General features: G+C 43.4%; 2 protein-coding genes, 1 non-coding gene and 1 pseudogene across 3 annotated transcripts; 1 reads left to right on the top strand and 3 right to left on the bottom strand.

Annotated features, from left to right (window-relative positions):
* Nucleotides 1-2471: 2471 nt before the first annotated feature.
* LOC109758955 (tyrosine--tRNA ligase 1, cytoplasmic-like) lies at nucleotides 2472-3953 on the bottom strand (annotated as a pseudogene).
* An 8301-nt stretch (nucleotides 3954-12254) lies between these two features.
* Nucleotides 12255-12328, bottom strand: TRNAD-GUC (transfer RNA aspartic acid (anticodon GUC)). The gene has a single exon. It is a non-coding gene; the product is annotated as a tRNA-Asp (tRNA).
* Nucleotides 12329-12862: 534 nt separating this feature from the next.
* LOC109758956 (disease resistance protein RGA5-like) lies at nucleotides 12863-17693 on the top strand. Its single transcript, XM_073504806.1, has 3 exons — nucleotides 12863-13704; nucleotides 14823-14902; nucleotides 16780-17693. The coding sequence occupies exons 1-3, from the start codon at nucleotides 12863-12865 to the stop codon at nucleotides 17691-17693; spliced, it is 1836 nt and encodes a 611-aa protein (XP_073360907.1).
* Nucleotides 17694-17944: 251 nt separating this feature from the next.
* LOC141027657 (UDP-glycosyltransferase 88F3-like) lies at nucleotides 17945-20018 on the bottom strand. Its single transcript, XM_073504807.1, has 3 exons — nucleotides 20000-20018; nucleotides 19092-19906; nucleotides 17945-18037 (listed from the first exon to the last, which is right to left on the bottom strand). The coding sequence occupies exons 1-3, from the start codon at nucleotides 20016-20018 to the stop codon at nucleotides 17945-17947; spliced, it is 927 nt and encodes a 308-aa protein (XP_073360908.1).
* Between the last annotated feature and the right edge of the window lie 5958 nt (nucleotides 20019-25976).

The following is a 25976-nucleotide window of genomic DNA, read 5'->3' as shown; positions in this document are numbered from 1 at the left end:
CGCCGGGGTCACCGGCGGCTCCGCCCTATCCTATGTACCCTGCTGCTTCGAACAGATAGGGCTCGAACAAGCTTTCTACGGGAAGAGTGGAGGAGCGACCCAGATTTTTTTTGGAATCAGGAGCGACCCAGATGTGTCGAGCCACACAGCGAGGGTGCGAACAGGATTTGGCCTTGACTAAAAATTGGACGGAACTACCCTTTTAGAAAATCACTAGCCCCATCCTAGTTTTGTAATGGTCCCACCACTATTTGTAATTTTAGTCTTGTAACTTCTCGTAACTCTAGTTTCTCCACCGTTTGATCGCAGTGGATGGACGGCCCGTAAAATCTCCAATCACCGTAATATTTTATACTCGATATCCTACATACCTAAGAGATTCATCCTCACTATCCTATTTATCTGGACATGCAAGCTATCTACATCATCAAGTAGATCCATCATTTAAAAATGCTTTCCCACTAACTCTTCATGTGCATGCAAGTCCACCATAAATAATCATTAACTATTTTTCTCATGCACTCTCAAGCGAGCACGTCATCCTAGGTCTCTTTTGCTATTTGTATTTTAATTGGCGCCTACTCCAGACGTACGTCACGAGTCCCTGTCCAACCATTTGATTAGACTTCATGTGTTGTTAATGCTCTCTTCTCATTTGGAAAGCCCAAAAGATCGTATTTTTTCATTCTCATTCTCTTGCGCTATTGTCCATGTCTCGTTTGCTCCTTAGAGGTCAGAGAATTGCGTGAGATTCATCCCCACTATCCTATTTATCTTGACATGCAAGCTATCCACATCATCAAGTAGATCCATCATTTAAAAATGCTTTCCCACTAACTCTTCATGCGCATGCAAGTCCACCATAAATAATCATTAACTATTTTTTCACATGCACTCTCAAGCGAGCACGTCATCCTAGGTCTCTTTTGCTATTTGTTTTATTGGCGTCATCCGACCTGCTCTAGACGTACATCATGAGTCCCTAGCTATCCAACCATTTGGTTAGACTTCCTGTGTTGTTAATGCTCTCTTCTGATTCTGAAAGCCCAAAAGATCATATTTTTCCATTCATTCTCTTCCGCTTTTGTCCATATCTCTTTTGCTCCTTAGAGGTCAAAGAATTGCGTTAGATGCCTTCGTTCTCTCAAACCTCCACTATTCTAAGCATCCTTTTAATCTCAATTTGATTCCATTGCATATAGAGAGGTAGCTCATCGAGTTTTTATTCTTTTAGAATCACAATTCCCATGCAACCTTTTAATCCCATTGTTTTCATTTGCGTACACCCAGAGCTAATCAGACTTTGTATGACGAAACTAAACTTCACCTAATGGGGAAGCATGCATGGTTGCGCACCAGACAAGATAATAAAAAAAATACAATACCTAGGTATATTGTGCTGAATGAACAACCTCGGTACGTGACATGTTTTTAATAGAAAATCAAATTATGAGTGAACTCGCATTTTATTTTACTATACAAGCTATGTTTTCTTTTGTGAATGCACGTATATAGTTGATATCGTTGTTTTAGGTTTAGCCAAGGGTGAGAGTCTCCACTATCCCCCGCCTCCAATGGCCTTTGGCCTATGGAGGTGCGGAGGATCTCGGCCCCCCGCCGGCGGGAGGGACCCCGTTCACGTTTTTGCTAGGTTGAACGTCTTGGTTGGGGCTGTGTGGCGGCGGCGATGTCCTTCGGTAGGAATAATGTCTCCCACGTCCTATCCCCGTCCCGATGGTGCGAATAGCGTTGTCGGAGGATGTGTGGAGGTGTGTCTCCGTCAGATCTCATGGGATTCGGTCGGTACTGGTCATCGATGGATCTATTTGTTCGTCTTCGTTTGTGTGGTTCCAGGTTTGATCTTTCCGATCTACAACTCTCTTCATCGGCGATGGTTACTGCTCTGGTGTGCTGGTCCTTTGGGGCCTTAGCACGACGACTTCCCGACTGTCTACTATATACAAAAAGGTTTACCCGGCTCCGGTGATGGAGGGGCGATGACAGTGGCGCGCCTTCGGCTCGCTCCAGTGCTTGTAGTCGTCGCTAGGTGTTCCATAGACCTGGTTGAAATTTTTATTACCTCTTGTGTTCTCTGTACTGCCATGATTGATGAATAGATTGGAAAATTCTCTCACAAAAAAAAGATGTCTCCACTCTCTCTACGCATCGCTGTTTTCACCTCATATTGCATCGCTGATATATTGTCAAGGTAATAAATTAATAGAACAAAAATCACACCTATTTTTGGTTTTTCATCAAATTTCTTATAAATGCTTACTCTATATAATATTTCTTCCAAACAAATTCTTTACATCTACTTATACTATCTTTCATGAACTTTTATATGTTTATAAACATCAAATTATTTATTAAAAGTTACCGAAGCAACGCGCGAGGTATCATCTATCTAGTATGTTTAATTAGTAGTGCAGACATATGTCCAAAGGTTATAACCTTGTCCGGTGCTTTAAAATGTCTCTAAGCTAATTTATTCAGTTATACGCTCTTTGTGCTACCTAAATACAGTAAGTTCTAACAATTTGTTTATGCTTTTTCATTCACCCCCCTCTGTATGCCAAAGAATTCCACAATCTGAACAATAACGCATCAAGCCAGAACTCAATTAGCCACGGGTTTTGTCACAAGGGCGTGCCGCGCCTCCGCACAACAAGTATATATTATGAGTATAGAATAGCTTATTCTACACCCATAGTAAATAGCTTACAAAATTAGTGAAGTACTACTGACATATTGTGATCCCCAACCAAAGGTATAAGTAAAAGGAGACATGATCCCTGAAGGCTTTATATCATGTACTCACACATAGCTTTCGCAAGATGTTTTGCTTTACTGTTGCCGGCAAAGTGGGCACCTAAAGTCTTCATAATCTTCTTTAGTGCTTCTTCAAGAGCCCGCTTCACCTCAGCAGAATGCAGAGCACCACTTTCAAAATCAGAGATGAGCTCTTCCACCTTGTGAAACGTCCTGCTACCACCACTCTTCTCTTCTTTCCCGGGCACCTCACAGTGTCCAAACCATGGAAACACAATATGTCTAATGTACTCCAGACATGGGTTGCCTTGTGCAACTTTTCCAGGACAGAAAGCTTTCCTTACTTTCACACTCAAACTTTGCTCCCCGTCTTCCATGAAGATGGCCCAAGCTGGATCTCCTATATTACCAAATTCATCGTCCTGTATTAAATTGGGGAGCTTGTTATGTGACAGAATAATAGGTCTGTTTCCACCCTTCATGTCTTTGCAGTACTCTCTAGTTAGCTCGCGAACCTCCTCAAGATCCTCGTCATGATCCATGGACAGCAGCCATATGTCTGCCTTGGGGAGTAATACAGCAGCACACTGCATGCAAGGTTCAAAGATCATTGTAGCCACCACATCAGGCCGGTCATACGGGTCAGCAGGCATTCCATACACCGTGAGTGCATATTCAAAGGTCTTGTCCCAGCACCTTATCATCCTCCCCAAAGTGTTATTTCTGGCAACATCCATCACAAGCGTCCAGTATTCATGCGGACGGCGATTTATTTCATCCGACAACCACACGAACTCCACCCCGTTAAGCTCCAAGCCTGCTGCTTTCCATACCTCAATCATGTAACATCCAATGGTCCGAATATCATTCAAATCACCACCGAATCTGTTGTGTATATGAGCAAACCAATCCGCCATCAAGATTTTAACCCTGCAGCCAGCTTTGACCATTTTATTGACATTGAGCACCATCATGATCCCCTGGGAAATGTGTACTGACGGTGAGGGATCGCACCAAACGTAGCAGATAGGAGCGACCTTCTTCTCCAGTAGCACCCTAAGCTCCTCTTCCTCGTCGATGCTCCCCAACCCGATGCTCCTCATCGTCACAAACCTCTCATCCAAACTCATCTCGACAGCATTCCCTGCAGTGCTGATGGTCGCCTCCACTTAGTTGTCCATGGGGACGAAATATATAGGATCGTAAACACACAGCTCAACTAATATATAAGAGCCCACCACAAGAAGTGAAAAGGGAACCGTGATTACACCCGCGTAAGGATATCTTTACTGCTAGCTTCTGCTTATTCTTTGAGCACACCGAAAAAAGGGCTTCATATATCTGGAAAGGACCTCAATAAGTCCCGAACGTTCGGAATTTAAGCATGCGACCCCGAACATTTTTTGATGGCAACTTTAGTTGCTGCGAGGTGGCAACTTTAGTTGTTAACACATGGCAACTTTGTTCCAGTTCGATTTTTTGTCAGAAAATTGCCATGTTTGTCAACAATGCCTTGACTAAAGTTGCCATGAAAAGAGTTCGGATTAGGATGCTTAAAAATCGAACGTTCGGGATTTATCTATTCCGATCTGGAAAAGTACCTCGGAGCCGTGGCGGGGGTGGGGGTGTTGGAGGCGGCCTCGGAGACGTCGACGGTGGCAGTTGCTGAGGGGGATCCAAACCCTAGGCAACGGCGGCCAAGGAATCCGAATCCAGGTCGATCTGAGTTGCGCAGGAGAGGATAACGAGGCGACGAGGTTTTCTGGGAGGCCGAGACGTGGTTTCCGGTGCCCTTCGCCAATGCTTGTAGCTTTTCCCTTTTCTGTTGTAAAAAAAACTCGTGTTTTTTTACATGTACTTGTAAATTTCTAGTGTCGGGTTGACCGAAATTTTTGTGTGGTCGAGCGTTTGTCAACTGGAATCACCTCAAACATGTTCATGCTTGTAACGAGAGGCAAAAAAAGTACTATGCTCTAGCTAAATAAGTATGACTCAATACCCTAACATATGAGCGTACTATATTTTACCACGGTGGTGGCCCATCATGTGGCCACTTATTTTTCTTCCCACCCTCGCTGAACATTTTTGCAATCCAAGAACATTTTATGATTTCCCGAATATTTTTTGAATTCATGAACATTTTATGATTTCTCAAAAATAAATTCAAAACTCGCAACCTTTTGAAATTTGAAAATCCCGAATAGATTTAACGAAGGAAAAAATAATAAAAAACTGAAATAAGAGAAGAAAAGGCAAAAAAACCCAAAAAACCAGGGGGCGGCACGCCCGCACATGGGTCAACCCATGAACACGTACGAGGAGGAGGAGGTGCGTGAGAAAAGGGAGGAAAAAAGGGCAAATCCATGGTGGAAGACTTAGGCTTAAGCCACTACGGTGCTTGTGCGGCTATGATATTTTGGGCACCATCTATATAAAAGAATCGAACACGATGGCGACTTTTCAAGGAAAAATTAAAGGGTCTGTCTAGAAATCAGTCGACCGAGACTTCGCAAAGTCTCAGTCGCTGACGCCAGCCATGTGTAGTGGGAGCTCCTGTCGTCACCTCATGGGGCGGCCCACGACATAACACACAACATAGTAAAAAAGGTCTCGCGAAAAACTCACACAGAAAAGGTGCGGGTACCTGGAATCCGAACCCACGCCATGCCAGGACAACCAACGGAGTGCTTTGTTAACCACCAGAGCCACTAAGCGCTTGTGATTTTAGGAATGCGAAATGTTAAAGAACCATTGTATCCGCACTATTTATTAGATTTTTGAATTATCTGAAAAACAATTTAGAAAATTGTTTATTTTATGAAAAAGAGTTCATCACATTTCAAAAAAAGCTTACCAATTTTAAAAATAGTTCATCAATTTTTTGATAAGTTCATCGATTTAGAAAAAAAGTTCATTGAATACGAAAAAAGTTCATCGAATTTGAAAAAGTTCATCAAATTTGAACAAAAGTTCATCCTTTTTTTAAAAAGTTCGTCCAATTTCAGAAAAGTTCATCAAAATTGAAAAGTTTCATGGATTTTCAAAAAAAATCAATGAATTTGAAAAAGTTCATCGATTTTGAAAAAGTTCATCAAATTTGAAAAAAATTCATCCATTTTTAATAAAAATCATCCAATTTCAAAAAAGTTCATCAAAATTGAAAAGAGTTCATGGATTTTTAAAAAAATCAACAAATTTGAAAAAAGTTCATCGAATTTGAAAAAAAGTTCATTGAATTGAATAAAAATAATAATCAATTTTGAGAAAAAAAGTTTACCCATTGTAAGAAAATTTCATGAATTTGAAAGAAATCATCAAACCAGGAAGAAGAAGAAAAGCAGAAACAGAAAAAAGAATAACGAAAAAGGAAAAAGGAAAAAATATATAATAAAAGTTGGCAAAAGAGGTTTTCGCTTCGGGCATGTTGGCGCGGTTATTGTTGGCGCATAGTTCTACACTTGAGGTCCCGACTTCGATTCTCCTCACGTGCAAAGTGTTTGCGTATCAAACCGAGCTTAGAAAACAAAGAAGAACAAGAAGAAAAAAAGTGGGCCGGCCTAGTGTGGACTGCTGCAGGCGCCCATTTGCAAATTGCAGTGTAATGGGCGCCTGCAACGCCAAATAGGAAATGCCATGTGTAGCGTAGGCCTATCTGGTTCTTTTGGGCCGGGCTTCTTCCTACTCAGATTTTGCCTCGTCTCTTGTTTTTGTCCGCGATGGGCTGCTTTGTTTTTGCTTGTATGTACGTGGTCAGCCTCCTTTATATCCCATCTTTCGTTCCCTTTTATGTTGCTTGTAGTTGGGATTGTCAATGTTTGTGTCAACGCCCGATGTGCACTTCTCCTCGACAAAAAAGAGAGCAGATGTGCACTATAATGTGTCCCATGAAACATAACATGTAACACATGAATATAATATAGTGTATTACTTTGAGCACATAACATTTATAAAAAAAGAAACAAAAAGAAAGCACTGGATTTTTTTTGAGTTGGAATTACATTAAGTAGTCTCACCTAATTCTAGATCCACCACGACAACACACATCGGCGGAACACTGGTTTAATTGAATGAGCTTCCTGGTACATGTGGTAAAAAATGCTAAAAAGTGGGAAACGTGTAGTAGAAAAATTAAAGCTCACTCTTTGATCGACAAAAAAAAAAATTTGAAACAAGAGTTAAATTGCATATAACTAGTTTTCGGACCATCTACTTCTACTTTAGTGCACATCACTAGTTGTAGGTGATATGTGGGGAAAATAAATATTTTAAGGGAAAAAGTTCAGTTACACAAGGATGACGAACATCTAATTGCACATGATCGATGAACATGCATGCAACTACATGCAAGGAAAAATATGTGCAAGCGTATGGCAATATTTTAAGAAAAAAAATACTAAATTACAAATAAATGGCGGGAATGCAATTGCGCGTTGTCGAGGAGAAGTGCACATCGTTTGCGTGCCTAGTGGCAGGAATGCAATTGCCCCTTCCTTGACAAAACATCATTGAGTTGTAGTCACGTTGAAGCCATGCAATTGCAGTCGGGGCAGAGACTTGCAATTGCGTGCCTAGAGGCAGACATGCAACTACATCCCCTCCTCGACAAAACAACACGGAGTTGCAGTCATGTTGAAGACGTGCAGTTGCAGTCGAGGAAGACACTTGCAGTTGCGTCCCTAATGGCAGACATGCAACTGTTTCCTCCCCCACCACCACATAGTTGCAGTTTGCATTGAAGGCATGCATTTGCACCCGGGGGTGATACTTGCAGTTGCGTGCTTAGTGGCAGCCTTGCAATTGGATCCTTCCCCCAACAAAACATTATCGAGTTGCAGTCGCATTGAAGACATGCAATTGCAGTCGGGACCGACACTTGCAGTTGCGTGCCTAGTGACAACCTTGCAATGGGTTCCTTCTCCGACAAAACATCACCGAGTTGCAGTCATATTGAAGGCATGCAATTGCAGTCAGGACCGACACTTGCAGTTGCATGCCTAGCGGCAGACATGCAACTGCTACCCCACCTCGACAAAAAATACCACAGAATTGCAGTCATGTTGAAGACGTGCAGTTATAGTCGAGGGTTGCATGCACAATGGCAGACATGCAACTACCACCTCCCCTGATAGTTGCATTCACATTGAAGACATGCAATTGCGGTTGGAAGTGACATCTGTAGTTGATTTCCTAGTGGCAGTCTTGCAATTGGCTCCTTCCCCCACAAAAGATCACTGAGTTGTAGTCGTGCTGAAGGCATAGTTAGAGGCGACAATTGCAATTGCATGCATACTGACAGACATGCAACTCCCCCTCCTCACCCCACCACAAAAACAAACACTAAGTTGTAAATCGCTTTGAAGACATGCAATTGAAGATGTCTAACTAGCGTCGTGAGCGTCGCATAAAAATAGAAAAAAAATATGAAGAATATAACACACTGATGTATGTAGTTACGAATCGAGGGTGGACGTGCTACTACCGTGAGCATGTGAGAGACCTAAATTGAGAAAATGTTACCTTGGCAGTGTCGAGGGGACGGTCTCGACTAATAATGTTGCTTTCATGGCATGAACCTAAAAAGGACAAAAAAATATGATGATGTCCTTGTATTTTTTACCTTGCCTTGTCAATCAGAAGTACTAAGAATACCCAATAAATGTTAAAAATTTAGTAAGAATGTCCCGTCTGATCTTTGAGTGAATAATAACAAAAATGGAAAGCCTATGAGCGACCAAATGGAAAAGACAAAATATGGTCAGGCACACGTGCAAAAGGCCCAACAGACAAAGAAAAAGGTCCCTTCCCACGCCCGGCCCATCGCGTCTCCCTGCCCAACGCATGAAAAGAAATCGAGAAAAGGAATGAGCTGGTTGCACATCGATACGACACAGGACAAAGCAGCTTTCGTGAATCTTAATGCACTATCGATCCAACGGCTTGGCATGTCGATTGAGACTTCCCGACTGAGATTAAGCAATCCCAAAATCAAATCGTTTTCTTCACTTATGGATGACATAGTGGGTATTTTATAACAATTTCAGGGGTAGTTTTAGGATGAACAGGCTGAAGAACTAATCCTTTTATTAATAGGTATAGGCATATATTTTCTTACGGTTGTGATGGCGACTCACCTTTTTCTCTGGAAACTTCCGGTCTATATTCATCATCGATCGTGCTAAATTGACAAATCACAATAACACAACCGAACTAAATAAAGATTATAGCATCTACACTCGGGCTCCTCAAACGCTTGGACGGACAGTCCGATTAGTGATCTATCGCAAAATTGCAACCCAGCCGGGCGGCTCAAACCGACACTATACGTCCGGTTTGACCGGCACCCCCATATCCGTCCCATATCTAAGGCCGATATGGGGAGGCCGGGATGTGCGTAGGCGCGTCTGCTAGGTCGGACTAACGGGCGGAACCCACATGGACACACGTCGAAACCCATCAGTCCGGTGAGTATGCATTCATGTCGCAGCTCCGCCACACCGCCCAAGGAGGGCAATTGGACTAGAAACGTCAGGGGCCATGGCGTTTCTGCGCTACCATGTAGGACGCTTGGCTAGCCGTGGTCAAGCAGCACGTCGACCTTGCCTACGTTGCGCTGTGTAGCAGAAACCCCACGGCTTATGGCATTGCTAAAAAAATCAGAGCGTGAAATAAAATTTAAGAGAGCTTATTTTGTGCTAAAATTATCTGACAATGTTAAAATGGTCGATTCCGGCTGCAGTCGGCTAGGGCATGTCTCTTTGATTTGTCAAGAGGGAAAATTGACTGAGACTGAACTTCTTTTGAGCTACTACGAGCATCTTCAACAGGCGTGCAACATGCGGCGCGCTAAAATAACTTTTACAGCGTCGAAATAACATTTTTTTGCGCGCGGCAGAGCACTGGCTCCAGCGGCCGCTACAAAAGATGGCGCCGCGCGGGCAGCTCCAGCAGACGCGGTAAATATACAACGCTCACGTCCAGCACAAACAACATTTGACTCTCAAAATAGAACCAAGAAGATCAAACACATAAAAAATAAATCAACAATAAATAATTCAATTTATTACAACTCAAACAAATAGTTTATTTTTCAATAACAAATAGTTCAACAATACAACATCAAACATACCACATCACTAGTTTTGTCGTCCATTCCATGCCAACCACTCCTTGATTAGATGCTTTTGAAGATCATCATGTGTTTCAGCAAGTTGAATGTCATGATAGAAGGCAACAAATCAGGCCACCCTTGCAGCCCTCTGCCGAACTTGCATGGGGCGTCCCAAGAGCTCATACTAAAAATAGTCTAAATTTTGCCCACACTCATTCTTGATGTCCATGTTATGCATGATCACACAAGCGTTCATGATGTACCAAAGGATCTTTTGATTTCAAAATCTAGCCGGTCCTCTCACAATAGCAAATTGGGCTTGCAAAATCCCAAAAGCTCTCTCCACATCTTTCCTAGCCGCCGCCTGAGCATTGTGGAAATCAAGATTTTCTTATCTTCCGGTTTTTTCAACGGCTTCACAAATGTTTGCCACTTTGGGTAGATGCCATCCGCAAGATAGTAGCCATAGTTGTATGTATGGCCATTTGCTACAAATTCCACCGGTGTAGTTTCACCATTTGCAATCTTATTCATGAGTGATGATCGATTAAGAACGTTGATGTCATTCAAAGATCCAGGCGTTCCAAAAAAGCATGGCAAATTCAAGTCTCTTGATCGGCCACTGCTTCAAGGATTATAGTGGAACCCTTTTTCTAGCCGTGGAACTGTCCATGCCATGCCCTGGGATAGTTCTTTCAAACTCCAATGCATGCAATCTATTGAGCCAAGCATACCTGGGAACCTGCGAGCTTTGTCGTTCATCTTCAAAAGCCTTGCGGTGTCTTCAGCATTGGGAGCTCTCAAATACTCCAGACCAAACACTTGCACAATTCCGACTGCGAAGCGCTTGACACACATAATGGCTTGACTCTCACCCATGCCAAGTGGTCATCAACTAGATCAGCTAGAATACCGTACCAACATACGCAAAGCGACTGTCACCTTTTGAAAGGTGCTATGCCTGAGTTCTCCGGCGGCATTCCTCCTTTGCTAAAAAAGCCGATCATGACTCGCCAGTTTCCTACAATGCGTTTGAACAACTCGATGCTCATCCTAAAACGGCGCCAAAAATACGAATCGGGGTATGTGGGATTCTCCACAAAATAGTGCTTCATCAATCTATTGTCGACATCGATCTTGTCCCTCCAAATTTTCTGACGACCCATAACCGAAACACCGTGCTTCGGCTTTTATTGACGTGCATAGCTAGGATCATTGCAAGGTCCTCCTCCTCTTGAATATCAAGTTCTTCGTCGGAAGAATCATATGATGAACTCATCTACAATATTGAATTTAAATTAGTCTGTAAAACTACAAACAACATGCATCAAATTCATCTACAAAATATGAAGTTGGAAGCAATACATATGTTGCAAGCGTTTTGTCAAACACCTTGTGGGCGTCGAGCGGCAGTGGGCGGCCGGGCGCTGTTCGTCGGAGGAATGGCGCGATTGACGGGCAGTGGCGACGAGAGGAGGTGGAGGAAGCAGCGGAGACGCGCGGGGATAGGCAGGGGAAGCGCCGACGGGTCGCCGGAGCAAATGGGGAAGGTGCGGGCGGCGGCGCTAGCGCCTGGATCAGGCTGTTGGTGGAAGTCGCGCGCGAGTCGTTGCTGTCCAGCGTGCGGGAGCGGGCGCACGAAATAAGCGGCGCACTATGCCGTTTTGCTCCGCGCACTGAACCAATTATAGCGCGCGTATTTTGCACGTCTGCTGAAGCGCGCGCAAAAAAAGCGATTTTTCCAGCGCTACTAAGATCACGCTCCTGTTGGAGAGCATTTTCAACAGGCGACCAAAAGCTGCTCCGCGCGCTAAAAACCGTCTTTTTTGACACCCAAGACGCTTCATAATTTGGCATATGAAAAACCAATGTTGATCGCGGTGTGCTAAAAATACTAATGTATCGTTGTAAAACTATTTTAGCGCTTGATATTTTTGCGCCTCTGTTGGAAATGCGCTAATAGTACAGACGAGCTCAAGCGCGCACATACCGTCCACACCTCCCGCCGTCGTGTAGTATTTCGGAGGCAGGGCAAATGGAGAGCGGCGTTGACGCTGGAGCCACGTCTTGGGTCGCCGCCCGAGTCGCTGGAGCCTATACCGCTCGGGGAAGTTTCTTTCCTTTTTACTGAATTTCAGTCCATATGTAGTGTGCATACCTTGAGAACTTCAGAACAGATTGATTTGTTTTGAGATCTAATTTTCTAAGAACGGATATGCTCTTTTTTTCCCCATGCGAAGCAACAATATGCTCGATTGTTTAACACCCTGTGTCACCTTCTGATTAGACACTAGCTACTCATGCCTATTTCTTTGGCGTGTCAGCTGATGCTCTTAGTGTGAACAGTCAGTCAAGGACAACTAGAACCCTAGTTCGGGACTGACGGGGCTCGAACCCGCAACTTCCGCCTTGACAGGGCGGTGCTCTGACCAATTGAACTACAATCCCCGCGGGGTGTTGTGCGTTTCTCTCCCTGTCAGCAGCTGTTAGCTCATAGTATTATTTTGGGTAAAGGATCACCGGCCTCGACGGTATTTTGGCAACTTGAACAAACACAAAACGGTATGGAGACAAACCTTTCTCAGTTTAGGAAATCTTGGTGGATGCATATGTTTCGTTCGAAACGATGATGTTGTCCTTGGTCTTATCAGAAAATTAATCTTATAGTTGTCAGCATGGGCAGATGTCACCTGTTGCTGTCATAACATAGACCAGCTAGGCTGAAATAATCTTCACTATCTACCCATGCTGCATAAAAGTAAGGAAAACAATCGAGCATTGGAATTATTTTTTATCATCCAACAATGCTCAAAAAGAGGGGTTGCTCCCTTAAAAGCAGCCAACCATTAAGTCTGCCTTATGATTATCTCTTCATTTCCTTTCTTGTGCATCTCCCGAAATATACCGAGTAGTAGCCTCCATCCCAAAGAACTTGAGCTCATACACAACTTGAGCACCTGCTAGCACACGAAAGAGAAGACCATGTATGCGGTGGCAGAGGCCGCTATGGGCTCTGTGATTAGGGAGCTTGGCAATTTGCTCCATGGCGAGTACAAGATGTTCAAAGAAACCGAGGACAATATCATGTTTCTTAAAGCTGAGCTCGGGAGCATGCACGTCTTCCTCAAGAAAATGTCAGACACGGAAGAGGAGCCCGACGAACAAACCAAGTGCTGGGTCGATGAGGTGCGTGAGCTGTCCTACGATATTGAGGATAACGTCTATGATTTCTTGCTTCATTCTGAACATGAATCCAACAACACCCCTCAGCATGGCTTTAGGGGATTCATTGATAAGTGCGTGAATTTGTTGAGTCACTTCAGTTCAAAATTTTCGTTTGGTCATCATGATGAGACCATATACGAGTTTCAAGGCCTCAAGAGACGTGTTGTGGAGGCAAGCGAGCGACGCACGAGGTACAAGCTTGATGACGCTGTCTCGAAGCCAACGAACAAAACAATAGATCTTTGCCTTCTAGCACTCTATGCAGAGGCGGCGGCCCTTGTTGGTATCGAGGGGCCAAAGGGGGAACTAATTCAGTTGATGATGGATGAAAAAAGTGTGTCTGCAGGCCAGCTGAAGGTGCTATCAATTGTGGGATTTGGAGGTCTTGGTAAGACTACACTTGCAAATCAGATATATCGCCAACTAGAGACCCAGTTCGAGTCTCGAGCTTTTATCTCTGTATCCCAGATGCCAAATATAAGGAAAATTTTGAGACATATACTTTTTCAAGTTGGTTATGCCTGGAAGGATACCAACAAGGAAATATGGGATGAGGATAAATTGATTAGGACACTCCAACAATGTCTTAAGAACAAGAGGTACGCCTATTTGAAGATGACCCCACTCCAGAGTAATTTATCATGTCTGGTGTATTTTCTATTAATTCCTTTTTACTGAAAATTTTAGCTAGGTAGTATGCTGTTGCCGAAATTCCTGCAGGCCGGTGCTGTTCTTAGCTTACATAATCCCTGCTTAAGATCAATTGGGATGGTCATTTCATTAATGCAACAAATTAAGCCATCAAAGTTCCTTGAAGAGGCCAGATGAACTTTGTTTTCACTTCAATTAGTTGATTTTTGGAAACTTTGTTTTCACTAGAGGCCAGACAAAACTAAACAAGAAACAGTTTGCAAATTGGACGTGGAGTATCTCCTCCCGACCTCAAATGCTCCCTCAGGAACAGTAAAATCAAAAAATTAGTAAAAAATTCAAAAATTCTGATTTTTATTTTGTGGTAAACTTTGGCAAATGTTTTATATGCTTGCAAAATTTCATCACGAAATGACATTCGTGGAAGTCATGGCAAAAAATAAAAAATCGATGCTCAAAAAATGCTAGTTTTGAAAATATTTTGGACTGCTGATTTGTTTTTTTCGCCACGACTTCCACAAATGTCATTTCGTGCTGAATTTTGTATGCATGCGAAACATTTGTCAAAGTTTAGCACAAAAAATATTCAGAATTTTGAACTTTTTTACTTTTATTTTATTTTACTGTTCATGAGAGAGCATTTGAGCTCGGGAGCAGAATAAATATTAGTAGTTTCTCAAATAAACACCTCGGTTTTTCTAATTCAGTGTTAACAACTTACATGGGTACTTCCAAGGCAGCTAGGCATAAAATTCAATGTTATCAACTTACATAGGTTCTTCAGTGTTAACGATTTAGATGGTCTATCCTTTGTTTTATTTTAGCTAGGTACTCATGGGCTCTTCTGACATCACGAAGGCTGAACTAACGTGCATAGTCTTATGCGGATTTATCCGAAACACACATGAACATTCAAAGTTTCTTAATCTTTTTGACGTTTGGCCTTTCAAAATTAATTTCAAGAACTAGTGGACGCTTTCATAAATATCGTAATTTTTTTTGAGGAATAATATATATTTACCTTTGCATGACACTCATTATACTTTCGTATGGAATTGTTTGGCAGATACTTTATTGTTATCGATGACATATGGGATGAAATCACATGGAACATTATAAGATGCGCTCTTCCAGAAACCATGAAAGGTAGCAGAGTAATAACAACCACAAGAATTGATATTGTTGGCATGTTGTGCTGCTCCAATCACTCTGAGTATGTTTATAGGATGAAGCCACTAAGCAAACAAGAGTCAAGACAGTTATTTTTCAAGAGAATATTTGGTTCAGAAGATGTTTGTCCTCCTTTCTGGAAGAAGTTTCAGATAAAATTTTAAAAAGATGCGGCGGCTTGCCACTCGCAATTATTACTATATCTAACCTTTTGGCTAGTCAACGAAGCAAACTGAAGGAGCAGTGGGAGCATGTACTGAATTCTCTGGGCTCCAACTTGGAAGGGCATCCCACCTTGGAAGGAATGAGACAAATACTAAGCCTTAGCTACAAAAACCTTCCTCATTATTTGAAGCCATGCATGCTATATATGGGTTTTTTTTCCGAAAAGGGGGGACTCCCCGGCCTCTGCATCAGAACGATGCATACGGCCACATTTATAGATAAAAAAGGTTCAACAAGATCTTAATGTCTTGCAAAAAAGTAAAAATGGCAAGCTCACACAGAGCCACAACGCCAAGAACTGAAGGCCCAAAAGCCACAACCGGCTGGCACAACAAAAGATAGGTAAACTAATCGCCTATCCTATTACATGACCGCCATCCAAACCGGTTGAAGATATCCCGCGCTACCATCTCCCACCGGACAGATCCAGTAACCAAACGCTCCCTGGCCTCCGTCGGAGTGAGTAAGGACCACGTACGGATCTGCGCGGTAGCCCGGAATAAAACCTACAAAAAATGAATAGTTGTTGTTCTGTTAAAAACCAAATCATTTCGGCAGTTCCAAATTGCCCATAACAACGCACATACTCCTACTCGAATGTGTCTAGCTATTTCTGACTCTATCCCAGCAAGCCACGTTCCAAATAACGTACTGAACGAATTCGGAGGAGTAATGTTAAAGGCAATTTGCACGGTGCGCCACAAAACTCTCGCCAACGGGCAATCAAAGAAGAGGTGCTTGATAGTCTCATCCCGATCACAAAAACTACACCTAGTAGATCCTGTCCAGTTGCGGTTAACCAAATTGTCCTTTGTTAAAATTACTTGTTTATGCACAAACCACATAAACACTTTAATCTTCAAAGGAACTTTGAATTTCCAAACATGTTTGGAACTAGGAATACTTCTAGAGTTAATGACATCGATATACATCGATTTGACTGTAAACTCTCCAGACCTAGTAAGTTTCCAACACAACTGATTGGGCTGATGAGTTAGCTGAACCTCCATCAGTCTACTCACCAAATGAAGCCAAGCTTCCCACCGGTCGCCAACAAGCACCCTCCGAAACTGAATATATGGGTATATATCCGGAGGATTACACAATAGAGAAGAGTGATTTGGTTAGGCAATGGGTAGCCCAAGATTTTATAAGTAAAGCCCACGGGCGAGATCCGGAGGATGTTGCAAAGGGCTATTTTAATGAGCTTGTCAACCACAACATTGTTCAACCCGTAGATACAAATTCTGGTGAAGAGGTGTTGTCTTGTAGAATACATGATATGATGTTTGATCTTATTATACACAAGTGCAGAGAAGAGAACTTTATCACCACAATAGACGATTTACATGATATGGCTGGATTGCATGACAGGGTCCGTCGACTCTCACTCAATTTGGATGGTGTAATAGATGACACGGTCTTGGGAACCATCCATCTCTCACAAGTAAGAATTCTAGCAAGATTTGGTACCTCAGCATACAAACCTTCTTTATCACAGTTCAAGCACCTCCGGGTGTTAACTCTTGAGTTTGCAAGAGCAAACCATGGACCCGTGCTACTTGACCTCACTGGAATTTGCCATTTGTTCCAATTGCGTTATCTAAAAGTTTTTGCTACTTTATTAGTGCTACCAGATAAAATTCGGGGATTACAACAATTGGAGACATTGGAATTAGGAGCTTTGACAAACTACCTTGTTCGAGTTACACTTCCACCAGATGTTGTTCATTTAAGCCGGTTATTGCATTTGACTATTCCTTATGGGAGGCGTTTTCCCGAAGGGATTGGAAACTTGACAAGGATACGTACACTGAGATACTTTGATTTGTCATGGAACTCAATAGACAGCATCAGAGATCTTGGGGGTTTGACCAATTTGAGGGATCTTAGTATTAACTATACCAAATTTAACAGTGTGGCAGATGTACGTAAAATACGTATGGATGCTTTGAGCTATGCCCTTGAAAAACTTTGCAGCCCCGAATCTTCTTCGTGCTGCCTTCTTCAGAGACTCCATATGATGTGCAAGTTACCAAGGGTTCCCAACTCGATCGGAGAGCTCCGTAACCTCCACCACCTTGAAATTGAGGTTATAGAGGTGCTGGAGGATGATGTCAGAATCCTTGCACGGCTGCACTCACTTATCCACCTGAAATTGCACATCTTCGGAACTCCTAAACGGGTCATCATCTTTGGAATGGGATTCCCTGTTCTCAAGTGTTTTAGCATCACGTGTATCAATATATCATTCCTGACCTTCGAGGCAGGGGCAATGTCCAAGCTCCAACGGTTGGGGATAAATTTCAATGCACATGGATGGGAGCAGCTGGGTGCTCCACCTGTCGGCATCCAGCAACTAGCAAGTCTCGAGGAAGTCGCTGTACATATTGGGGGCTGCCACGCAGAGGAATCTGACAAAAATGCTGCAGAGTCTGCTTTAGGAAATGCCATTGCCGTGCACCCAGGTGTACCTTCAGCTAACATCAAGTGCACAAACTCATGGTTTTGTTTCGAAGACTTCGGATTGGGCAGATTTTGAGGAATTTAACTTCAGCACTTGAAGGCCAAATGCCGGTATGTATGCACACTTCTACTAGAAATGAGGCAAAAATGATAATTTTAACACCCATTGTTCGTCTCTTCATCAATTTCTCCCTCTTTATTACATGCATATAGTGTGTCTTGGCCATGCTTAAATGTGAGACCTTTATTTTTCCAGATCCCACAGGAATGCATGTGAAATTCCTCTGTTCCAAAATATGGCATTGGCCACAGTTTGTCGGGTTGTCATCAACAGGATTTCTGCACCAACAGGATTTCTGCACCAACGCTTGCTTCACATGTGTTACGGATGAACTGTTGGTGGAGAAATGTGGATGTGCACTGCATATGCAGATACATCCACATGCTTTGTAGTCAAGATTCTGCGTTCGCTCTATTGATTTACTATTATCTCTGAAGAACTTTTGCTTTCTGCGAGCAGAGACCTACAGAAAGTGAGCATGTTTCGTGTATATTTTACTTTGGCCTGATGTTTACTACACTGCCATGTGAACATATTTATACAGAATAATTTCTTTTAATTAGTCACATGTATATGGGAGAAATGCGCATCATAGTATCATATGCTATAACCGAGCCTTCTAAACTACAAAATATACCCCCTGACCCTGATGTCCTGAACCATGTTGTTGTGGAGACTTAGCCCTATAAACTGAATTGTCCTTTTGTGTGTGCGCAGTACACATAGTCAGTCATAATATTTGCACCAAAATTTCCAAGGCTACTTGTCATAGCATGACGTACATCCATAGAAAAAGAAACCTACTTCCTTCACAAACTTTTGATATAAAAAGTGCTACATTCTGAATATTGCCATCAGAAGAACAGAGAGCAGAGCACTTCATCAAATCATCTGAATATTTGTTTCTTTTCACATCCAGCTTATGGTCATGAACATACTGATTTATGTTCATCAAATCATCTTTAATGACATGGCTATTTGCACGCAACATGGTTGGTGGGCGGGACTTCGGTAGCTACTGCTCTGTTAGAAATCAAATCACTATGACGTTTCTTCTTGGACAGAAATGAGAGGCGCGCAATCAAGTGAGGCCACCTCGTGATCTTGTCCCCCTTGTGAAGGTGAAGCCATCCAGCTCTCCACCAGTTGTGTCAAGGTCACGACCGACTCCCCGCCCGGGATCAGCGCCTCCTTGCCCAGCCGCATGGCCGCCAAGGTCCGCTCTCGGAGCACCCTCCCGCCGTCAGACTCCATCATCCACCTCATCTTGGACGCCACTTCGTCGGCCTGGACCACCTCCTTGTCGTACCCTTCCACCGCCACGGCCAGACCCAGCTCTTTCTCCAGGAACACTCTGTTAACCCGTTGCTCCGCGTAGAGTGGCCAGGCCAGCATGGGCATGCCAGCCATGACCGTCTCTAGCACGGAGTTCCACCCGCAGTGCGTCACGAAGGCACCCACCGCGTCCTGTGCCAGCACGTCACGCTGCGGTGCCCACGACTTGACGACGAGACCCGTGCCCTTGGTCCGCTCCAGGAAACCCTCGGGGAGGAGAGCGTCGAGGTCCGGCTCCGGCAACTTGTCCAGCTTCTTCACCGGGTCGTTGATGTCCCTGCGGGGGCTCCGCACAACCCACAAGAACCTTTTGCCACTCGCCTCCAGGCCAATGGCTAGCTCTCTGGTCTGATTTGCGCTGAATAGGCTGCGGCTGCCGAAGCACAGGAACACCACGCTGGCCTTGGGGTGTGTGTCTAGCCATGCCAGGCACTCTCGGCTGCGCTTCACGCCCACCTCCTCTGCCTTGATCAATGGCCCGATGCAGTAGACAGGAGGCGTCGGGAGGCCGGGAGGTGTGCAGAGCCCGACACTAATGGCATCCGCGGGGCGGGGCTCTAGCGAGCGGAAGGTGTTGACAATGATGCCCTGGGAGCGGCAGAGGTAGGGGGACACCCTCAGGAAAGCTCTATACGCCACGTCATGACGATCCATGAGCGGCTTGAAGCAGTGCATTGCCGGAAATGAGGGGATTCCCGGCACGCGCACGATCTCCGCGCCCATGTCCCGAAAGCTGGCGGTGCTCTGAGCGTGCAGCACCGGAAGGTACAAGAAAATGGCCAGAGTCTCGGCGCAGCATATGAAGAAGCAGTAGGCGGGGATGCCAAGTTCCGTGGCGACATCCACGGTGACACTGCAGAAGAAGTCCACCACCAGGATGGCCGGGGAGGCGCCTGTTAGAAAATACTTTTAGGGTTAATGTAATAGGATCTTGATCTCCTGATTAGAACACCTGATCATATATGTAAATAAGGGGTGGCACTAACCAGACTTGAGATTGTCCATGGCGGCATGGCGATGGCCACGGCCTTCTTGTGGTGTGGAATTGGTTGATGTAGTGGTAGCAGAGGCGCCATTGTCGTGGAAGAAGACGCCGGCACTCACCTTGGAAGTGGCCGACGGTGGTTTTGGCCTTCTGATCCCTACAGCGCCCGTATAGGATCGGATGTTAGGAGTACTTGGGTCTTTCCTGTACGCATGTTATCTCGCTTCACCGAGACTTCGACCTCCTCTTTATATATTTGTGTGGCGCTATGGGACCAGGGACCTAAACCAGTTGGTTTTGGGTGCTCCGATCAGGCACTTACGTGAGAGGACGTGGTCTACCACGTATCCATATCTTTCTCTCGTTTGTTAGACGAGATCAACTCCAACATTCCCCCCCTTGATCGTAAGGATAACAAACACCATAAGCCCACTCTTAATAGAAATAATATACCAATGTAAGGTGTTGGAAAGACCAATGAAGTGTCATCGAACCTCAATACTTATAGTACATCATTCTATCTTGAAATGGATAACATAATACTTTATGGAAGTTGGTTTATATAAGGGTCCTCATTTCAAGGATCAAAATGCTTTCTTAACCCATGCCGGCAACCTTATCATAGAAGGGTAAATGGTAAGCCTTAGTAAGCGGAACCGCAAAAGCTTATAAATAAAATATCTTATGTTTGATCCTGGCCTCTATCTTTCACAATAGAGACATAATGTCAATGGCTTTGGCAAAACCATTTAACTTGTTGTTACTCGCATAGAAAACTGCGTGTTCATATTGCAGTAGGTGGTTACAAAATGCTGTCTACCACCATAATGTCGGGAATTTTTTTTCTTGACATACAACCTGCCCAATAGCCTCTTAACATGCCACATAAGTAAGTGCATTGTTTCTAATCCCATCACTGTCATTATAGAGCTTTTCCACGATATAGCTCCATGTGCGAGAGTGAGGATGTAACATAGCGTGGAAACTTTAAGATACACACATCTCACAGAAACAATGTCTGAATATCCTAGGATATCAAAGTTATTAGACTTCTTATCAGTGGGCATGTAAACTTTATTGTCTTGCATATCTGCAAGACATTTGGCGGCTTTTCCAGTGGTCCATTTCTGGACTTACTTGTATATTTGCCAATTATCCCGATCACAAACAAGGGCATGTTCATACTTGAATACACATATTGCTTCCGACAGCTGAAGTATAAGGAACCGACATTATCTGATCAGTTCATAATGCTTCCTTGGACACTAAAATGTCCACCTTTATTGCCCTTGACTTTAGTAGCAGGTGCGATAAGAGTACTACCACATAATGTTTTCTTTCGTACTCTATCGATGTATGTCGTCATGATAATACTTATACCCCTTTTGGACCTATATCTTGGCGAAACTCAATACAAACAAGGTATAGGGCATGACCAAGATTCTTTATGTCATAAATAGGAGATAGAAAATTCTTGGCCCGCCAAAAATATTCAATCTTCTCAAGGTAGTATACCTACTCCCCATGATTTTTATGGTATTAGTGTCCCGACGCTCTTCTTATTTCATAATTGAATTTCTTGGGGCAACATACCTTGTGTTAACTTCACCTATTTGACGAAACCTTACGGTTAAGTCATACAGACATTCTTAACTTAGTCAACGCAAGAGCATGTTATAATAATAGCACAAGCATAAAAAAAACTCACTGAGGAAACTCTGTTGAGTTCCATACATCATTAGAACTCATTATCACACAAGCCTCTAAGATGATCATTCACACACATTATCAATCAGTCTCAACATTAATTATTAAAAAAACATTTCTTCTCAACATACCTGATGCATATGAACAAAGATCTAATAGTTATCCTTAAGATTCATGTTCATATGCTCCAGTTTCCCTGATGATCACTGTATTTAGAAGATGGGAAACATATCCAAAATCTTGATAATAATCATTTTAGTTCTAAACCACAACACCGTCAGGCAGAAGATGGAAAAGAACTTCATGAGCCGCGACACATGATCATAAAACGATGTTGGTCAGAAATATAACCACGAGCCACATGATGCTGACAAACTTGCCATTTTGAGTGAAGTGTGACATGCGATTATAAACAACGTTGGTCAGAAATATAACCACGAGCCACATCATGCTGACAAATTTGCCACTTTGAGTGAAGTGTGACATGTGATTATAAACAACGTTGGTCAGAAATATAACCACGAGCCACATCATAATTAACATTAGATTACCAAGCTTGCCACTATGTCATTCACGTGTGCTTCGTAATGCTCATAGGGGAATAAATACACAGTAACACGATAAAAGGAGTCGGAACATTCATGTTATTTTCATTCACCATAATCATTCATTCTCCAAAGTAAGGCTTCTCGTTGGTTCCATCCTACAAGGAGAATCGTTGCTTAATACATTCATCATTTCCCATATTTAATGAGACATTCCATTCTCCTCCTCGAAATGTGGTAAACATGATTCCACAATTTCGACGAGGTCTCATTATTCACTTGCATCTTAAGAGTGCCAAGGCACATATCATTCATCGAGGACATCAATATTCTCACCACATGGTAAGACTAACATTGAAATGGTTGCATTACAAACAACAAAAGGTTCATATGAATAAAGAAAATGTCTTATAATGCTTTGCTCTTTATTATCCTCAATCATCATATCAAAACCCCTTAAAGCCCAATTTCAACAGGTAATATATCTTTAAAATATATCTCAATAGAGGCCAAATACTCTTTGGCATATACCGAGTCAGGAATTGCATTCTTTAGCTCGGAGGAGATAGTTGTAGGAGATATGCCCTAGAGGCAATAATAAATGATATATTTATCTCCAAGTTCATAATTATGTTTATGTTCCATGCTATAACTGCAATGATTCTCGAGTCTGCAATATCCACGAGGCTCGGAGGGAGACTCATATGCACGTGTGGAATAATAAACGGTAAGAAGTATTCCTAGTCTGGCCTCTAAGACTAGCTCAAGTGTTGCATGATGGTTCTGTTTTCCTGATCATGGGCATGTCTATGCCATCAAATTTGAGGGCACAATGTTAAGAGAACATTTGTGTTGAATCGACCCGGATTGATGTTATGCTATGAGATTCATTTGTCACAAGTTAATGGTACATAACACAGAGATGGTTAACATTTGGATGATTCCTTAGACCATGAGAGTATCGAGTTTCTTCATGCTTGCTTCATGAACTTTGGGGTTTGTTAAACGTCATCCGTAAATGGGTGGCTATTACGGCGGCTTACGGGTTCATGCAAAAGTATGTCAAGTAACTTGATAGCTCAAGATTGGGATTTGCTCCTCCGACGATGGAGAGATATTCTCGGGCCCTCTCGGTGTTACCGTATCCATAATCGTCTGGCCAGACACCTTGTGATTTGATCACTGGGATGCCGGAACACGGAAACGAGAAAAGAGAACAAAACCGGTAACGAGGTAACTTGCATGGTGGACAAATTATTCGTCCACGTGGATGCAATAAATCTCACCTCAGGTGTTTGTGATATATCGTGAAGCAACAGGAATAGCTCACCGCAACTGGAGGTTCACTCGAATATTCATTCGTGTGGGTATAGGGGTCAATATGGGTGTCCACGACTCCGATGTTGATCATTGATCGGAAGGGGTTCCAGGTCATGTCTATACTTCACCGAACCTATAGGGTCACACGCTTAAGGGTCATCTATCTGCTTAATACTAGACAGGGAGTCTGAGAGAAAATCACCGAAAAAGTTTTGGACAGCGGAAAAGTTCCGCAGAGAGAGGTCACCGGATGAGTTCCGGTGAAACTGAAAAGTTGTTTCAGGGGATACCATAAAGTCAAATTGGTTTCGGAACATGCCTGATAATTCTTGTAGGGTGCCAGAATCATTCTGGAAGCTTTCTGGAATTTTCCGGGATAATAACCGGATATGCTCCGGAGCTGCCGGAACCACTTCAGATGCTTTTCGCAGATGAAAATCACTAAACCGGAATTGTTTCGGAACGCGTTGAAAATAATTTTGGTGGGTAATGGAAATGTTCTAAGCCCACACAAATATTTTCAGTTCGAAGGGACGCTGAAAAAATGTCGTCGTGAATAGTGAAAATCAGCTTTATGGTTACTTTATGGAAAGCCACCTTTTGGGGCTTTGCTCCAAAAGATCTTGGGGATGACATGGATGGATAGGAGCCATTTTTTTGGCCCCTCATGGGGGTGTGGCCGGCCACATGGGGTATCCCCCCTTGGGGACCCTCTTGTTCATTGGTTTCACTCCTAGGTCCTTGTAGCTGGACTTCATTCATGTGCATTTTCGGTTTTTGTGTGAAACTACCCTACCCCTTGGGATTTCCAATAAATAGAGGTGGAGGGGCATCCCTCCACACTCATCCCTTCTCACATACAAGTGCCATGCATGATCTGGCTTCTCTCTCTGGGTTCCGGTGGGAACTAGTTCTGGACGGCGAAGCCTTGCCGGATAGATGACACCGTATGTGTGCAACTCTGTAGAGAGATCGTAGTTTCGGTCTTAGTTCATGAGTGCCTCCCGAAGGGCTGTCCGTGTGACCGTCCGAGTTTCGAAGGTCCTCCCGAAGGGCTATCCGAGTGACCGTTCGAGTTTCGAAGGTCCTCCCGAAGGGCTGTCCGTGACACCGTCCGGGGGGCTGTTCGACCGCCTCCCGGAGGGCTGTCTGAGGAGCAGATGAGGGTATACATCCTCGCGGTTGGGAGGTTGTAAATCCTAGCTGCGGGGATCTGCACCGCCGATCGTCATCGACTCTACTTCCCGCTGCGCTACGAGTCGGTAACGAAAAAGATCAAACCATGTATGCAGTCTCCATAGTGGTCCTGGGCTGGTGCGTAGGTCGGAAATTTTTTGTTTTCTGCTGTGTTACCCTACAGTGGCATCAAGAGCCGTGCTATGCGTAGATGCAGGTTTCGATCAAGAATACATGGAGATGTATGGGTATTGCATAATATAATTAGGTAGTAGATGAGATCTATTGCTGAAAATTATTTATGCGGGTGACAGATGAAATCTGTTACCCGACGTTCTTGTTGCTTCCCTAGAATTTGCGTTTGCTCAACCTCGAGACAGCATGGTGGAATTTGACAAAGTTCTGGCAATCCTTTATCCTGATTGATCATGGAAGTGCTATCAGTTCTTTGGGTTCTGCCGTAGTCAAAAGAAAGATGAAATTCGCAGATGAAAGGGCATTGCAGATATGATTTGCATGGGGGTCATGCGTATGACGAAGTTTAGTATGGGGCTCGAGATTTAATTATCTCGTGTTTCATACACCCCGAGATGTTAATCTAGCAACTTGAATAATCATACTTGATGATAAAATGTTGGTAGCTGCGGTTTAAGTCAAAACCTTAGAAGCCATGAAAAATAAAATTTTGCATAAACCGATTAGAGGCGTCTAACTTGGTTTTGCAGGATATGCATGTGATGTGGTATAGCAGTGCTCATAATAATTTGATTATGTATGAGATGACTATATGATGTAAATTGATTAACATGACCTGCGTGTCATGATTCGGCATGATGGCTGGAGCTATATGATTGTCACTTTAATGACCTGCATGTCAACCTTAAGTAATGCACTTATTTTATTAGCTATAGAGATAGCAATATTATCTGGTGCATCGACAAGGTGGTGGCAATCTTCGTGAAGGTGAACACCGACGCGAATGCCGATGACGAAGGAATGAAATACTTCTCCGTCAGAAAGGGCTATACCATATCATGCTATTATGAATTGCCTGAGATGTTTATCCCTTATGATGCACCCTTCTTGATTGCGCGGTCGTCGCTTTTTATTAGGGTGATCTCTCACTTAAAATATCAAAGTAGTTAGTGTTCACCCAAGTGTAGCACCGTCTGAAATTTGTATCTTTTCGGGGTGCGCCATGTACACATGAGCACGAACGAATCGAGAGGA

Source organism: Aegilops tauschii, chromosome 7, assembly GCF_002575655.3.
Source record: "Aegilops tauschii subsp. strangulata cultivar AL8/78 chromosome 7, Aet v6.0, whole genome shotgun sequence".
Lineage (NCBI taxonomy): Eukaryota > Viridiplantae > Streptophyta > Magnoliopsida > Poales > Poaceae > Aegilops > Aegilops tauschii.
The sequence above is the reverse complement of the archived record's forward strand: the minus strand, read 5'-3'. Positions and strand labels throughout refer to the sequence as shown.

Excerpts from the sequence above, each read along its gene's own strand:
- LOC109758956 (XM_073504806.1), top strand. The coding sequence starts at position 12,863 with ATGTATGCGGTGGCAGAGGCCGCTATGGGCTCTGTGATTAGGGAGCTT. Across the intron at positions 13,705-14,822 it reads CAATGTCTTAAGAACAAGAG|ATACTTTATTGTTATCGATG; the intron begins GTACGCCTATTT and ends ATTGTTTGGCAG. Across the intron at positions 14,903-16,779 it reads TCTTCCAGAAACCATGAAAG|TGCTACCAGATAAAATTCGG; the intron begins GTAGCAGAGTAA and ends CTACTTTATTAG.
- LOC141027657 (XM_073504807.1), bottom strand. Across the intron at positions 18,038-19,091 it reads GGAACTCCGTGCTAGAGACG|TGCACATCCACATTTCTCCA; the intron begins GTCATGGCTGGC and ends CTGCATATGCAG.